This window comes from Aulostomus chinensis, chromosome 3 (assembly GCF_037954235.1).
Source record: "Aulostomus chinensis isolate RoL2024-O1b breed Wild chromosome 3, RoL_Achi_v1.0, whole genome shotgun sequence".
Taxonomy (NCBI): Eukaryota; Metazoa; Chordata; class Actinopteri; order Syngnathiformes; family Aulostomidae; genus Aulostomus; species Aulostomus chinensis.
Genome location: NC_141322.1, coordinates 7,177,465 through 7,195,871, shown reverse-complemented (window position 1 = coordinate 7,195,871; position 18,407 = coordinate 7,177,465). Strand labels below are relative to the sequence as shown.

At 41.8% G+C, this 18,407-nt stretch overlaps 1 protein-coding gene across 2 annotated transcripts in view; it reads right to left on the bottom strand.

The window, feature by feature from the left end:
* The window catches only part of epha8 (eph receptor A8), a 135,998-nt gene that overhangs the window by 25,893 nt on the left and 91,698 nt on the right, over positions 1-18,407 (bottom strand). The window contains exons 7-13 of one of the 2 annotated variants that reach the window (XM_086198397.1): positions 8,255-8,410; positions 7,665-8,090; positions 6,766-6,890; positions 3,472-3,634; positions 3,077-3,209; positions 1,358-1,425; positions 953-1,078 (exon numbers count right to left, since the gene is read on the bottom strand). In XM_086198397.1, coding sequence (XP_086054523.1) covers positions 953-1,078; positions 1,358-1,425; positions 3,077-3,209; positions 3,472-3,634; positions 6,766-6,890; positions 7,665-8,090; positions 8,255-8,410 — 1,197 coding nt within the window. The remainder of the gene's footprint in view (positions 1-952; positions 1,079-1,357; positions 1,426-3,076; positions 3,210-3,471; positions 3,635-6,765; positions 6,891-7,664; positions 8,091-8,254; positions 8,411-18,407) is intronic. The other variant, XM_086198398.1, reaches the window with a different exon arrangement.

Here is an 18,407-nt window from a genome sequence, read left to right as displayed (position 1 = left end):
AACTCCTACAATAGTGTCAAGAATTCAATCAGAGATGGGGTCTTCAACAAAAGATTAAGTGCATGACACAAACAAATAAAGGCTGCTTTTTTTTTAATTAAAATTGATCTTTATTATCAGATTGCTGTAAACCTACATCTCAGATTAGTCTGTCTTTATGTGACGCTGGTTTGTGAGAACTGCAATTATTTGGGTTGGAGATTTGGTCATATTGCATATTAATCGCTCTGTCATTAAAGTGGACCCTTGACAATGCTATAAATGAGCTGAAGTTGGTATTTACCATAGTGACCGTGAATTATGTGATGGTGCAACGGACACTACGACTATTTTGGTAGTGTTTCACAAAGCAGTAAAAGTCAGTAAATGAGGGGATTACTGTGTGTCTAAAGTCTTTTGATTTTAGGAAATAAATTACTCTCTTTAATATAAATCTGTCTCCACTAAAGGCCTGGTACATTGTGCAGTTGAGGTAAATAAAGGCCTGGCCCAAAATTAGTGTGCTTGACAGTATGTGCAAAAACTAAAGGAAGCTAATCATCCACTATAATCTTTTTAATTAATTCTTATCTTAAGATCATCAGTAGGACATAAAATGTGATTGCTGTTATTTGTCTTCCTTTGTACTACATTTTGCATGTGTCTCTCTGGGTGCAGCAGTTGAACATCGAGCGGAGTGTCTTGTTAGTATTCCCTGCCTGTCTGAAGAACTTTGATTGACAGCCCCATGCAACTCTGATTCTCCTCCTCTCTGTTGCACACCACAGCATTTACACTGGCCAATGATTTTAAGTTAGCATAGTCAATTGATTTACACAGTTTATATGTTTGTTTGTCTGTGTGTGTGTGTGTGTGTGTGTGTGTGTGTGTGTGTGTGTGTGTGTGTGTGTGTGCATGTGTGTTTTTGTGCGTGTGTGTGTGTCTGTGTCTGTGTCTGCAACCATGGATTTACCTGAACCAATGACTTTCTCTATTTTGATCCTGGAAGCTTCAATTTCTCGGGCAAACTCATGGACCACCTGGCATGGGTCTTCATATGTGTGTGGGTCAATATAGAATCTCGCGTCAGGGAATGACACTAAGATAAACAACATTAGTATTTTGTCATGTTGCAGAGTGAGGGAACATCACATCTGAGCGCCTATCCCTGGTGTGTGGAACAGAAACTTGATGAAACAGGGGAAAAAATGATTTTAAGAGAGGAGCAGACAGAGAGGGAATGAAGATAGAGCATGCAAGGACCACGGCTATTCAGCTTAAGCAACCCCAGCCCTGGTTCAGTGTGGTGACACTTTTTTAATGACATCATCATGAAAGTCCAACTTCTTATAGCTTATAATTGAGGAATGGGCCATACCGTGACCATTCTGGTAATGCATCTTCTCCTCATCAGAGTCCTGGAAGGCCTTACTATAACCACAGTGCCTGAAGAAAACACACATACACACATAGGCACGCACACAGCAACAAAAGGAGATGAAAAAAGGACAAAAAAGGGAACATTTGTGCCATTGTTAATGGATTAATCAATCTCATTAACTTGTAACATTCATCATTCTGTGAAAGTCATTAATGAATATCAACAGCTAGCAGATGGCTAGTGTATCTGCTCTTCGGATCTGGACAACAACAACAACAACAAAACAACAACAACAACAACAACTTGAACATTATTGGTTCCACTACCCAGATATCTGATATTAAAATAAGAAAGACTCAATGGGAAAATAATTTACGATATAAAAATGACCAAAACTTCTAAGATTTGAAAATGCTTTGGGAGAATAAAGAAATCATAAGCTCCTACTGATGACCCCTTTGTAACTCATCCCCTACAACTGTTTTACTAACATGTCCACTCTTACTTCAAAACCACTGGGACATTTTCTGCTATGATTATGAAAAAACTAAATATAATCACAAGAAAGAGGAAAGGAAAAAATGTTTTCCTCTTGAGTGCACTGTATATTTGTTTAAAAATACATATCTGAAATTTTTTTAATTTTTAAGACAAAAAAGCTGTGAAATATGGATCTTCAAAATATGAAATTTCAAACATAAAACTGATTTTGCATTTAATTTATTCATTCACCACATAGTTACTTTGTTTGTATACTAAATAATATAATCAATAGACAAACAATGCATCGCCCTACCTCTTCTACATGACCAAAGTGCTTTTAGTTTATGAAGCTTCTTCTTTACTTGTTTTTGGAATTCAACACTCAGTATTCTTTTGCATGGTGCACAAGATCACCTTCTACTGCATGGTAGTGATTTCTGGTTAATTGCATGGACGCATTGTCTTGTAAATCACAGAAAATCTTGTCAGTATGGGAAAAATGTAAACAACTTTTCAAAGATTGATTTAAGACAAATACTCCTTAATAAGTAGTTATTTATAGCCTCATATTTTTTCAGCCTCGATGTGAAACCTCATACCTTAAATAAATCTTGAAACAACCCTATATTTCTCTGATGGGAATTTCCTTAAATATTAGACAAACCAGCAGCATAAGCAGGGATATTTTAAATAATGAAATTAATTATGTGAATATACTGGACTTTATAATCACAATAACATTTTTAGTCACTAAACCCTTCAAATTATCTATTTTCCCTCAAACAGAATGAAAATGAACAATTGTATATATTCAAAATTATTTGTGATGAAATTCGTAAACTGAAGGCATTAAAAGGGCAAGGAAGAACTAATGGGACCAATGGCGACACAATTAATTCACTGAGGTGAAAGACACAAGGAAAGGAGCTAAATAAAGACAGGAAGCAGAGAGTAATGGAGGTGTGAGAATTAGCATTAGCTTTCAGAAATCCTTGACTCATCATCCTCTTTTTCTGGTAGAAAAGCATGCAGATGTGCTCTGGTCAATTATGCACATATTAGGGTAACATAGTGGAACAAAGTTATTTTAGCTTCTCATTTAATGCTCAAATTAGGTAATTTTTTCTTATCTGGAGATCTTTTGAATTTTTTTAAGCAAGCATGGAGAACTGCAGTGCACAAGCCACATTACACAGAGAGTCAAAGTAGAGTAGCGTAAGAAAGTGCACACACAGCAGCGATGGGTAGTGTGGTAAAGTGTAGCCTTGCCGTTTCCTGCAGATGATGATGGCCAGAAAGGTGATCAGGGTGGACACCAAGGCCATGCAGATCCAGATGATGGTCATGGTGTTGTAGCGCAGAGGAGCTGCAGATACACAAACACTTCAGGCTTACTAACATGATGACACACACATAAGCAAATAGGTGTCAGTGAGTGATCACCATGAATTTGAATCTGCTCAGCATTTAATAAGTTTGTCCATCATTCCATGTAGGTACCATGCTTCTAGTGCATGCATACACACACGCACACAAGCGTGCACACACACACACACACACACACACACACACACACACACACACACACACACGCACACACACACACACACTCGCAAACAAAAACACACCTGCTTTGCCAGTCTGAATTTCCACATTCTGGCTGAAGCGTCCACAGCCTGCTGATGTTCTTGCCCGGACCTGGAAGATATACCGAGTGCCAGGTTTCAGGCCTGAGACTCGGGCACTGGTATTTTTAGACTTCAGTGTGGAATAACTCTGCTCTTCATGATCCTGAAACAAACATAGATGGAATCTTGGTTAATTACATTTTGGTCAGTTTATAGATATAAAATCATTAACTGTCAAGAGGTTCTGCTGTTTATCCTTAGCATCCCCTTTATGAGGTATAGTATAAGATAATAATGTAAAGTAGTACACAACAGCTACCTAAGTCTTGCCAGAAGTCATATTGTAAGCTGTGTCGTGATAGCGGTGGTTTGTTATGGGTACTTTCATACGTGATGGAATATGGTTTAATTCTGGTGCATTGTCGATTTACTGATTTGCAGCAAGTGCTTGTGTAGTGTTGGCAGACCAGGACATGTCATGTTGTAATTCAGTGGCACAGGCATTTCAACTCTGGACAAGAGCGTGCTTCTCATCTGGAGAAATGGACCTCCTTGTGCACCATGATGAGGGTGTGCACACATGTCTTATGTTTATATACTGGAGCAGCAGGAATCCAATGGAGCCATCAGAGGTGAAGCAGGCCTGGGAGGAGGTGGCAGCCAGCGTTTTCATGTTGTCAGGTATCAATACAACCACACTGCAACGCCACACATCTGCTCGTCTAATTAATGTACCCTTTAAATAACGAACTAACTTCACACATAACCCCACTGACCAAAGACCAACCTCTTCTTGGTCTATGATGTGAACAGTTTCTGGTGTTCCAAAATAGCAATGTGCCATGGTTGCTTTAATGCCTAATTAATATAGTTAAGAGCCTGTTGATGCAGGTGGAGCGCAAATTAATTTGTTAGTGAAAGGGCACGGGCGCTTGGCGTGAAAATGTAAAATGTGCAGACTTGAAACTAGTGATGATGCTTGCATTTGACTGAGCACCAGTTTGTGCCATGCTTATAGATCGCTTAAATAGGGCCCTTGGATTTAAAAATGCATTTCTACATGTGTCTGTGATTTGACCTTACCTCCTTGCTTTGTATGCAAATATACACATACATTACTTTTATTTGCAATGTTTCTATTTGGCGTATTTACCTGCGACATTCTGTAGTAAATAGAAGTGGCACAAACCAGTATGTCTCTCAAAATATGCATAATGTGGAAAAACACATCCACTCATTCCATCATTGACATACTTAATATAATCAGATACTAGTCTTCAAAAACAGAGCACATGGTGCAACTAGTGATACTTTTCTTGTATTTATTTTTTGTCAGGAAGACAGCAAAATCACAACGATGCTTATTTCTAACAAATAAAACCACCAAAGATATTTGATGCAACCATAATATCTTCTCTCTTTGAGCTTTTCACATCAGATGTTATAATAATGGGGTGGCAAAGCTTGGAGATTGAGTGGCTGTCTAGCAACTGAGGAGTCGCTGGTTTGTTCCTCACGTCCCCCGGTGACCATGTCAAAGTATCCTTGAGCAAGATGCTGAGCCCCTAATTGCTCCTGATGGCCCTGCAACGGACTGGCAAGTATGAACTCCACCTCTCGCTCAATCTCAATCTCAACTGGGAAAGCCTCCAGCCACAACCCTTTATGGATAAGTGGTATAGATGGATGGATGGATGGATGGATGTTACAATAACAAGTTGTTATTTGCGCACTCAGCAGTGATATTTCTGTCTAAACAATCAGCTGATGAGGCAGACCTTCAATGCAGCCCAGGAAGCATTTAAATACACACAAGGCTTGGTCGATCAGCTCTGTTTTCAGACCGTCCAATTCTGTTTAATGGAGATCATTAATTATTCATTATTTATGAGCCAATTGCAAAGAAGTGGGAGGAGTTGAGTCACAAGCACGGTGGACAGGGTAGTTGAGGTAGTGGCAAAGAAACATGCCCCTATGACAATAAAAAGACACAATGCAAATACCAAAGCCAAAATGGAAGCGGCCTATAATCGGTCAAGGTTACTGGGGACCATCTTTACTAACAGACTCCAAATAAAATATTGCTTGATCTCAGGACACATTCAGGACCATGTGCAGTGTGTGCAGGCTGATCAGTTGTGATTTCATTGCTCAGGCAAGATCTTACAACCAGGTGTGCAAAAAGCCTATATGTAGCAATGATTCAAGGGATATTCATACCCGATCCTATGACTGGATCACTTGAAAACTGTAGAACAGCATTTACTATGCAGGAAATTACTGTATATCATGTCAGACAACTCCTTTGGCAAAACGGCAAACTAAAAAACACACAATCTAGTCATACAATAGGTTTAACTTACTATAAAAACATCCACCCTTTTAAGAAAAAAAACGGCTTCTTTGGGTGACTTCTTGCGTAAGGTCATTCTTATAGAACCAGATGTCAGCAATCCTCTTTTCCTGTCATGGTCAGATGGCTTGGCTCTGCAGCAGCTGCTGCCCTGCTGTGAGTGCTTACTGTTCAGTACAGTCATATAGAAACCGTAGGAAGAGCACACTGCTGACTTGACGACTGGAAAATCCCCTACAGATGTCTCGCACCTGAGAAAGGCCAGAAGAAAAAGCAGGGCAAGAGACCTAAGAGAGAGAGACTAATCCTCCCTTCTCACCCAATCATCCTGCCTCCTGGCTATGAGACCTCTGGCTCCAAGCCTCTTTCTGTAAACTGTACTGAAATCTAGTTTGTGTCTTGGACAGCGAACAATTTGGGATGGTTGTTTACATAATTAATTGGGTTGTAAATAAACTAATGTTTTTATAGTGTACAAATAAATCTGATAATTTGTTTAAAAAATGTGAGATAAGAAAAGTAAAGTAAATGGACTCAATTTTATGTCATGCTTTTCTACCTTAGCAGCACTCAAAGCGCTTTACAGTGTCATTTCATTCACCCATTGACACACTGATGGTGAAGGCTGCCAAGCAAGGCACCAACCTACTCATCAGGAGCAATTATGGGTCCAGTATCTTGCTCAAGGACACTTCAACATGGTCACCAGGGTCAAGGATCGAACCAGCGACCCTTTGGTTTCTAGACGGCCACTCTACCCCTGAGCCATGCCATACATGTATTTGATACTGATACTTCTTTTTTTCTTTTTTTGCTGTCTAACTTTTGGATTCTTATGTGTTCTAAACCAACAAGTTCATTCATTCACACCAACAATAAGCTGACCAATAACTACTGTACTTCTTTCTGCTTATCTTGAGTGATGCAGATGCTACATGTACCTTCTCATGGTATTTGATGTCATACTCCAGGATAACTCCGTTGGGTTGGTCGGGTTCATGCCACAGCAGAGTCACACTATTTTGACTGGTGTTCTCCTGGCGGATTGCTAACACTTCAGAGGGGGCTGCACGAAGAACAGAATGAATGATTTCTCAGTTCAGAAATCAACAATCATAGAGAGGGGATGAGAAGATAGGTCTCTTTTTACACATTAACTTTTGCATTTCATTACACACATTTAGGTTGGATGATGGAATGATGATGGTTCTTATGATGAGTCATGGCCGGCTGGTGACAGTCAACTCAACCTAAAACCTAGAGCAAGTAGGGCTGATGAAATATGAAGCAATTATGTTATTGCATTGCATATTTCTCACTTCAACTCTTTCACAAAGATACTTCAATGTACTTTTTGCAACTGGGAGGCCTTATCAAAAACAACTGAGACTCTGGCTTAAGACATTTCTGCTTTTGATTGAGATCGAAAGCAAAGACTGCCTCATGTTTTGACACATGGGTTTACATTAGTGATTGGTTACACACTTGTCACACAGGACAAAGGATGATGAGGACTGTTGAGTAAATGTGACCCAAGGATCACCAAAAAATAAGAATAAGAAAAATAAGAAATACACAAATGCAAGATTTCAAAATAAAACTGGAACTGACTTCAACAGGCATACTTACAAAAACAAGGCTTAACAGATAAAAACTTAAGATTTCAAAACTGACTCAAGACCATTATTAGAGAGTTCAAACTGAAAATCATTCACCTCCCCCCAAAAAAAACAAAGTCCAAAATCCAATGACAAACAGAAAATGGTTGCAGCTTTAACGGGACAGTAAACCCTTGAGTGGTGACTGCCAAACTTGTGGAGGCTTTTGTTCCAGACCGTACCTGCCTGGTTGGTTGTGATGTTGACCACAGCATAAGGTGATGGCTCATTGCTCAGATGGGTCACTGCATTCCAGGCCATGATGCGGAAGGAGTAGTTTGTGTGAGCCACCAGATGGAGCACTGTCACCCATGACTCCGTTAACCCAGTCTGGCGAGGGACAAATCGAACTGCGACTGTGCCTGAACGCTCCACCATTCCTCCTCCCCCTGACATAAAACTGGACCCTCCACCTGTTTTTGTTCCACTGGCAGCTCCTGGTGAAGATGAACAGTCTTCACAGGGTGCTCCTTCTCCTGTGCACTTCAGACACATCACACTGTACTGCAGGTCGCTACGACCTCCTGTGTCCAGAGGGGGGTCCCACTCGAGATTCACAGATGTTCCGTTTACAGAGGAGATTACATTTACAGGAGCAGATGGGGGACCTGCAGAGAAGAAAGGCATGGTTTGAGTATATTCAAAAGTCTGATCCGTAGTAAATTGGATTTTTTTAGGCATGAATAAGTCAGGCATATCATTCTATAGTTGTTGTGCATGTAGACTTGCCTTTGGGATTAGATGATCTTGTGTAGTGTGTATTTGTGCTTACGGGAGCATGGAGCTGCTGGTGGGTCATCTGCTGCTCGATAGTAGTTGGAATCACAGGGGCAGGACAGGGCAGCTCTGGTCTCTGAGTGGCTGTGTTGAGGACATTTACCACACAGGCCATCGCCTGCCATCGGCTTATAGAACCCCACTTCACAGGCTGCAGAGAGAGAGAGAGAGAGAGAGAGAGAGAGAGAGAGAGAAAGAGAAAGAGAAAGAGAAAGAGAAAGAGAAAGAGAAAGAGAAAGAGAAATAAAAAGAGAGAGTAAATAGAGTACTTGCAGGAAAGGGTTTTGCTCTACCCTAATCCCACAGACCATGATAAAATTGAAATAGAGTGCAGACAGAAAGGCATGACTCACACTCCTACAGCATGCTACTTCAACTTTCAAAACTGTGTCATCTCCTCCAAAGCATTAATTGTAGGACATAACCCCTTCTCACCCTCCTTCTCAAAATCTATGTATAATTACAGTCCTTGTAACTGTAGAGAGTGTGGAGCAGGGGAGATGAAAGTTACCCTTCTTTCTGCTCAGATTTAGTCTGAAAAGGCTTTGCACTGTTGATGCTCCCAGTGAGACCATCAGAATCCAGACCACATTCCAACCTTATTCAGCTCCTCTGATACATATTCACTTTTAACTCTAGACTGATTAATAATGGAGGTTGCCCTGATAAATATATTCTCTTTCCCTGCAGTTAATATGCTTCTGCGATGGTAAATGGGGCAGGAGTAAAGCCAGCATAGACTCAGAATGCAGAGGCTGACACTGGTTTACTTGTGTTTGTTTGCTGATACATGGAATGTTTTCTTCCATCTATCCATCCATCCATTTTCTATACCATTTATTCATTAAGGGTTGACAGTGCTCCATCTGGTGGCTCTCACAAACTACTCTTTCCACATCATGGCCTGGAGTACTGTGACCCACCTGAGAAATGAGCCATCATCTTATGTTGTGTTCAGGGCCTGTGATTCAGCCAACATTATGAGCCTAACCCAACAAACATTGGGCAAGAGGCGAGGTACACCCTGGATGGGTCGCCAGTCCATCGCAAGGTCATCAGGAGCAATTAGGGGTTCAGTATCTTGCTCAAGGATACTTCGACAAGGTCACCAGGGGAAGTGAGGACTGAACCAGCAACCGTTCGGTTGCTAGATGGCCACTCTACTTCTGAGCCATGCCGCCCCACTGTATTCTTCCCAAAATGCTTTTGAGACAGACCACAGTCTTCTTGTAATCTGCCCCTGTAAAGTTAATCAAAGACTATTTGTTGCTTTGACAACTAACGCATGTGAAATGATAACAAACCAGAGAGATGAAATTAATTGTGCATTCACACAAATGACATCATGGTTAGGGGCTGCACGGTGGTGCAGTGGTTAGCACTGTGGCCTCACAGCAAGAGGGTTTTGGGTTCGAGTCCCGGCTCGGGCACGGGATCTTTCTGTGTGGAGTTTGCATGTTTTCCCCGTGTCTGCGTGGGTTCTCTCTGGGTACTCTGGCTTCTTCCCACCATCCAAAAACATGCAATTGGGGACTAGGCTGATTGAATACTCTAAATTGACCGTAGCTATGAATGTGAGTGTGAATGGTTGTTCGTCTCTCTATGTTGGCCCTGCGATGGACTGGCAACCTTTCCAGGGTGTACCCCGCCTCTCGCCCGTTGATGCTGGGATAGGCTCCAGTCCACCCCCGACCCTTAATGTGTAGGAATAAGCGGAAGATGATGATGGATGGATGGACATCATGGTTATTACCATGATGAAGCAGCAGTCCTCTCTGGAAAATGACATAAAGATTTCCCTTTTTCCCACAGTTGAATGATGTTGCTTGACTGTGTTGAATAATGGAGGTGCAGACTTTGACAATGGAAGGCTATTCTCAAACTCACTGGCTAAAGTGCTCTCTGTGCTCACTAAAAATATGATCTTAAGAGGCAGATTTATGACACGAGAAGTAATTTGGAAGCCCCTGGTCCAAAACTCAGCTGACAGAAATATAATGTGGAACTCTGTAGCCCCCTTCCCTACTGAGGGAGAAGAGTATATTGCGTTAAATGATTTTAATGTGGTACTTATACTTGTGTTTATGCACAATGTCAGACACTATTTAAAGTATTTGTTTAGTTATTTTTGGCTTGGGTGGCAGTCCAAGGCGGGGGCCTTGGCTGTCTGAACCCCAGGCATGGAAGCTGGCTTTTGGGACAAGGAATGTTACCTCTCTGGCGGGGAAGGAGCTGGAGCTGGTGGAAGAGGTTGAGCGTTACAGGCTAGATATAGTCGGCCTCACCTCGACACATAGCTCTGGGTCCGGAACCCAAGTCCTTGAGAAGGGTTGGACTCTCTCTTTCGCCAGAGTTGCTCCAGGTGAGAGGCGGAGGGCGGGGATGGGTTTTTTGGTCACCCCTAGACTCTCTACTGGGAGACTTCAATGCTCACATGGGCAATGACAGCATGACCTGGAAAGGCGTGATTGGGAGGAACGGCAGGCCCGACCTGAACCCGAGTGGTGTGCAGTTATTGGACTTCTGTGCAAGTTGCAGTTTGTCCATAACTAACACCATGTTTGAACATAAGGATGCCCACCGGTGCACGTGGCACCAGGACATCCTAGGTTGCAGGTCTATGATCGATTTTATAGTCGTATCATTTGACCTGCGACCGCATGTCCTGGACACTCGGGTGAAGAGAGGAGCTGAGCAGTAAAACTGATCACCATCTGGTGGTTAGTTGGATAAGGTGGCAGGGTAGTGAGGGTTTGTTGGGAACACCTGGTGGAAGAACCAGTCAGAATGATCTTCAACTCCCACCTTCGGCAGCTTTGACCACATCCCGGTGGCGGTGGGGGACATTGAGTCCGAATGGGCCATGTTCCGCTCTGCCATTGTCGAGGCGGCTGCTGGGACCGGTCGCGGCAGTAATCCTTGAACCCGCTGGTGGACACCAGAGGTGAGGGGAGCCGTCAGGCTGAAGAAGGAGGCTTACAGGGCATGGCTGGCCTGTGGGTCTCCAGAGGCAGCCGACCGGTACCGGCAGGCCAAGCAGTGTACAGCCATGGCGGTCGCCAAGGCAAAAACTCGGGCATGGGAGGAGTTCGGTGAGGCCATGGAGAAGGACTATCGGTTGGCTCCGAAAAGTTTCTGGCAAACTGTCCGTTGCCTCAGGGGGGGAAGGCGGCAACTTGCCCACACTGTTTACAGTGGGGACGAGAGGCTGCTGACGTCAACTGGGGAGATAATTGGGCAGTGGAAGGAATACTTTGAGGAACTCCTCAATCCCACCAACACGTACCCCATGGAGGAGACAGAGTTTGGGGAGTGCTTGGGGAGGGGTCGTCCAATCTTCGGGGCAGAAGTCGCCGAGGCAGTTAAGCAACTCCGCGGTGGCAGAGCTCCGGGGGTGGATGAGAACCGCCCTGGGTATCTCAAGGCTCTGGATGTTGTGGGGCTGTCTTGGCTGACATGTCTCTGCAACATTGCGTGGACATCGGGGGCGGTGCCTTTGGAGTGGCAGACCGGGGTGGTGGTCCCCATCTTAAAGAAAGGGGGCCAGAGGGTGTCTTCCAACTAACGGGATAGCATACTCCTCAGCCTCCCTGGTAAGGTCTATGCCAGGGTACTGGAGAGGAGGGTCAGAGTGACAGTCGAACCTCAGATTGAGGAGGAGCAGTGTGGTTTTTGTCCTGGCCGTGGAACCGTGGATCAAGTCTTCACCCTCGCTAGGGTGCTGGAGGGGGCATGGGAGTTTGCCCAACCAGTCCACATGTGTTTTGTGGATCTGGAGAAGGCTTACGACCGTGTTCCCAGGAGCACCCTGTGGGGGGTACTCTGGGAGTATGGGGTGGATGGCCCCTTACAAAGGGCCATTCAGTCTTTCTACCAGAGGAGCAAGAGTCTGGTCCGGACCCACCGGATAAAGCGGACGACGACGACAACGATGACGACGACAACGTTTAGTTTTTTGTGTACTTGCAAAAGGATCAAGAACATCAGAGTAAAATATGAATCCTGCTTGGTGTTAAGTACCTGTTAGCTGTGAACCACCGAGAGCACTCATGTATGTGTTTCAGTGTGGAGGCTGGTTTATGCAATGTTTTAGAGTCAGACACGCTGCTTCATTCAAATCAAAGCTCATATCAAAGGGTATGCATGAACAGAAGTTGACTGAATCGAAGGCCTAATTGGAAATAAATTTGTCACTCAGTGAGAATTTAAAGTTACCACTGTTTTTCACATCAGTCATTACTTAAAATAATATGCTTTCCAATTCAACAATTACACTATGTAAAGTCACCTTAAGCTTGGACTAAAGCATGTTCTTCTTGCCGTTGAGAGTGTTTTTTGCTAAAGGTGTTTCAATCTCCCCCAAAACATATGAATTATTTACCCAAAAGACTAAAAAAAACACCTCAAGGGGGGAAATCAATCATTTTGAGAATTTGAAAGACGTTTTTTTCTAAAGTTAATCATATTATCAACATAATGACACATCTTGTATTTTAAAGTATGTCAAACTGTCCATTAAATAGGTGAACGAAATTACAATTGAACTGCTGCTAGCAACATCAGATACCTTTTTCCTCCTTCTCTGTTGACAAGACCTTTCATTAAGTGTCACAGGGAAACATGGAAATGTGGAAAGGAACGGAGAGCATAGCACTTGGTTCTCTGTGTGTCTGTCAAAGGCTTTCAAGTGATGTTGGGTGCATAATGGGACAGACAGTTTTGGGATTTAAATCAGAGCTGGGAGTGCTGAGCCAGTAGGTGTAAGGTGAGGTGGAGCTGAGAGCCAAGGAGCCAAGCAATCACAGACAGAATTGTCTGGACTTTATTTACAGACATAGGGATGACATGTCGACAAGCCAAATGGGACCTTCAGTGTTCATTCCCCTGGAGTCCATAGGTTCTGCCAAAAAATTGATTTGAAGCCTGACACTGAATTGGCTTTGTATCCTGGAATGCCGACAGTCAGCAAGAGTCAGACGGTGTATGTAACTGGTATATTTTAAAGTGTGTCCTGACTGCATAATATTTCCATCCATCCATCTTCTATACCACTTGTCTGTTAAGGTTGGCATGGAGGGGTGGTTGCTAGAGCCAGCTGACTTCAGGCAAGAGGTGGGGTTCACCCTGTACAGATCGCCAGTCTGTCGCAAGGCCAACACATATAGACAAACAACCATCGACATTCACAGCCACACCTATGATCAATTTACAGTCACTAATTAACCTAACTTACATGTTTTTGGACTGGACTGAAGTCAGAGTACTCGGAGAGAACCCACGCAGGCACAGAAAGAACATGCCATCTCCACACAGAAAAGCCCCACGCTCAAACCTAGGCTCGAACCTGGAACCTTCTTGCTGCGAGGTGACAGAGTTAAACACGGCACCACTGTGCCACCCTGTATAACATTTTTAGGATATTTTTCCCTTTAAAGTAGTTAAACAGACTGTTAGCATATAATTTTTTTATGTTATCAATGGCGTGATCAGTTTACTGATTCCCAATACTGCCAATGCTGAACTGCAGTTGCAGATTTATGTTCATGTTTTAATCCACTCAGTTGCTCATCATATTGAAAGGCTGTGATGAAAAGATTAAAGGTTAAGCATGAGTTTTGGCCCTGTAGGATACAAAAGGAATATTGAAAAAACAGGTTCAGGTTCAGTTCAGGTCACTGGATCGTACCCTTAGGTAGATGAGCACATCCATATGAACAGACAAACAGGGAAACACTAAAAAGAGACAGAAGGAGCAAAACTAAAAGAGAAAAATGATGAACGGCACTCAAAGGCCTTGCTCATCAGAACTCAGCAGAAAAAAAAATGCCACAAGACAGTATACAACCACTGGATTACAAGGATAAGAACATGATACAGAGAAAAGTACATACCGCCTTTCTTTTCATAATTATGTGCCAAGAATTGCAATGACATATTTATGTGCACAGTTGCAACTGAAACAAAATTATTTGTTGCGCTTTTCATTACAGCTTGGTACGTTGAACTTTCAACCTTATGAAAAAGTTGAAATTCACAAAACAGAGGACAGTCATCGCAGAGGAGTCTTTGACAGGGATGAAGCTGGCTTTCCTCCTTAACTGTCTGATATACAGGGACTCAGAGTTCAGCTGAGACTCACCAATCAGCCAACAAGAACAATCTGGCTTAATGTATTTCTGTCCTTCAAAAGCAGATTAGCAAACTACAGTATGACACCAGAGAAAAGGCCAAAACCGACTTATTAAAAGCACAATAAAATTATGTCATCATGGTTTATTCTATGTTGAAGTAGGACAGCTTCCTCAAGCAGAACACACGCTGGTGCCCCTTCCTGTGCAGAGCCTCACAACTTGCTCAAAATTCCGTTTTGAGTCAACATGACTGCACATTTTTAACAGTTTGGCCCTTAATGGTTGTAACTTTGGGTGTGCAGGCATGCCTTCTAGAATGAATAATCACGTCTTTGTTTTGGATAGGGTCAGTTGGAGGCATTATTCTACAACTCTCGACAAAAACATGAATTGTATGGCTGTGCTTATGCCAATACTGTAAGATGCTGCACATGAAAGTACAGTAATGATATTTTGAAGTGAAATATATAAAATGAAAGTTCATCAAGTATTATTTACATATTAATCCACTGCAAAGTGTGCAGTTATTTTTACTGTGGACTTATTTTTGTTAGTTAGCTAAGGTTAAATTAACAGCTAGCATTTTACAGAGTTCTCCTTAGTTTTGTTTAGCTAAGGAGAACCTTTCCATTCTTGTATTGACAATGAGAAGTTCATACTCACCTGCATATCATCATGACTGGAAATAGTTGTTTGCTGTATTCTTAATTAAGCTGATTTTTTAGGACTGAAATAAAACTTAACAATTAGAGCTGTGCGATCAATCAGTAAAATGACTGTAAGTACTGAAATAAAGGGGCAGTGGGGCTATTTGATATTGGGTTGTATAAGACACTAATGCGCAGGAAGTGGCATAGATAATGATCAGCCAGGTCTCTGTCTGGAGAATCAACATGACGCAGCAGCAGGAAGTGTGAGAGGGTGCTGTTGTGGTATGAGTCAGCACAAACACATCTTTTAGCAACTAACAAGTCTACCCAATGAAAGTATCTATGCTTACTACAAAATTTTTGCACCTTGCATTCCTGTCAGACTGCCCCAGTTTTTTGGGGACTACATTCCCAGATTGTGCAAGGTCTGTATTCCCATGCACACCTGCAGCCATATCAGCCGAGTACTGTATTATGCCGACTGTTACACGAACTGTATTTCGCCAGCTGTATGCTTTAAGAAAGACAGAAAGAAATAAATTCAAATTGTAAATTGAGTTTTTGTGAAAAAATCTGAGATTTTACATTTAGGCCATATCACTACATCCTACAAATGACATTTGCACAATTTTATATATTCCCAGTTATCCTCCTCAGTTGCTGTTCCTAAGAACCTCAGATTTTATCAGATCCACTCTGAAAAATATAGGTGACCTGCATACCTGGTTGCATAAATGGAAGTTTAAGACAGGCTGCATGGCTTGAAGTTTGAAACACCCTCTAGCGACTGAAGGGTCATTAGTTCAATCCTTGCTCGCCCCTCCAAGCCTGATGATAAGTGCTTGAGCAAGATACTGAACCCTAATTGCTCCTGATAAGCAATTTTCTGCCTTGCATGGCAGCCTGCATTGCAGTGAACACAAGAATTGCTCTAAAACACCACCTCATCCAAATAAGACACTTGCTTCCTTGCTTGCTTAACATGGATGCAATATACGTACAGTACCATTTCATAACAGGCAACTCAGATTTGACCACTGTGCTATTAGGGGAGCAAAATTTTCCTGCACACTGCAGCTCACTAAGCTGAAACTAGATACAATATAATGATGGCATATTTACAGATGGGGCACATAATATCGCAGTGAGTGTCAATCAGCTTAATATCAGACACATGTACTGCTTTGCACACAGTGAACCTTGTGGTAAAAGTTCCAGACGTGGAAAGTATCTCCAATGAAAAAAATGTGGGACACTGTTCATCTATTTTTATCTGTTACAGTTTGGACTTATTTCTGTTACTGAAATGACATTTATTAGAGAATAAGGTACAGAAAATAGGTACCATGTCATTATAATAACCTTTGCATGTGTGTGTTTAGAGCTTCTAATGATTTTGTCTGAGATTTCAAAGCACCTTGCTCTTTCTGACAAACAGTTTTGGTGTTTAGCAGTGAAAATAGTTTCAGTTGACTCTGTGGAAAGTTTGTACATTGCACATCAGACATCTGGACAAGCAAATTCTCAAAATCACTTGTTTTGTTAAGCTTCCTATTCTCTATAAGACCACTGGACAGAATACAAATGCATGGTTAAAATATTTTGTCTGATGTCCCATGTTCTATTTATCGGTCCTGTTCGATCCTTTGTGTTGATGCTCCTAAAACTTAAAGCAGGATGAGGCAGTAAAGGCTCAACCAGAGGCTCTTGAGCCTGTGATCATGATGCAGTCTCAGTTGGATGAATGCTTCCTCATCGTTACTGTAAGGCCATCTCTGTCTTAAAAGATTGCCCACATCACTCAATCCATCAAAGCTAAAGGTTTAAGGCAAATGTGGCAGCAAAGCTGGATACAGAATTCAGTTAAATAGACAACATTTCTGGGGTACCTTACACTCTCATTTGGGTCAACTAAGAAAATGATACAGGCAGAAATCCCTCGCCTCTCCCCCGACGTGGGTCTCATCTGAACAGCAGCAGAGTTGTCTCCCCCAGCTGCTCACCAAGCATGAGTTTGTCTTTACAAAATATAAAGGGGACAAACTTAAAAGTTGATAATGTTTTGGGAGTGGATGACATTTTCTGCTGAATACTTTGAGGGTCCTCAGGATTTTTTAAAGAAAATATGTCATAATTATGTTACATGTTATGTTACTTTAAAAAAAGGGGGGGGTAACTGTCAAAATGAGTGCTTATTTAGACTTCATCTTGAAGATAGTTGAGAGATAACTTGTCCCTATATTTCTGTTCATAATATAAGTAGCCCTTACACACAAAAAAGACTTAATATTTGTAATTATAATTTTTTTGGTTTTAATGTCTTTTCAGCTTCCTCCTGTTAGGCTGAGTTGTGGCGGGGTTTACACTGTTCATACTATTCATGATCATGCTGCAGTTTACTAAATCCAAATCACATTCAAATGTTCATAATTACAAAAAACATAATAACAGTAAAGCATAACTTTACAAATTAATAAAATTTTCACAAAAAGTAAAATGTGTACACAAGTGTTTAAAGATAACTCCTCTGAACCCCATTATCAGTGGCCCAGACCACCTCTGACCACGGTTTTAGTAGGATGGACAAGGATCTCAGGACACATTCAGGATGTGTCCCTACTTGTAATCAGATCACTCAGTACAGATCTTGTGCACGAGTGTGCACGGGGCCAGAAGGAAAAAAGCTGGGATGAAGATGAAAAAATTGTGGTACTATGCCACTACAACCAACCAGTTGTCAAGTAAGATGACAAGTCTTATCGCTGGACCATTAATTTCATAAATGATGACTTTGAGTTGAAGACTTAGTTGCAACCTGCAAAATGCACACTTTCCTCTTGACTATATGGGTGAGGATGTAGTCTCTTATTGTCCAACATGTGCCTGAACAAAGAAAGTCTGACTTGCATCATCACTGATAATGGGTCTAACATTCTTAAAGAGGTGGACCTGAATCAATGGACCAGGCTTGGTCTTGCCCAAATCATCTTGTGATAGATAAGTGTCATCATCAGTACATTTTCATTCTGTTTTTCCTCTCATCTTAATTGTTACAACATTTATATATATTTAATATTGTAACAACAACAAAAAAGACGCAAAATCAGTATGCTGTTGGATACAATTCACATCTGAAGTTCTTGACATTGCATTAGAATATATAGTAGTTAAAAGTTTCATGTGGCAATTCTCAACTATATCTTTTAAATGTGTTAGTTACTCTTGGATCAAAAAACAAACAAACAAACAAATAATATCACAATTGCATTATCTGACAGAAAAATTGTAATTAGATATATTGCCCCCAAATTGTTCAGCCCTCATCCTTGTCCTTGTTTTTGACATACTGCTGGCCTCCCAATTGTCT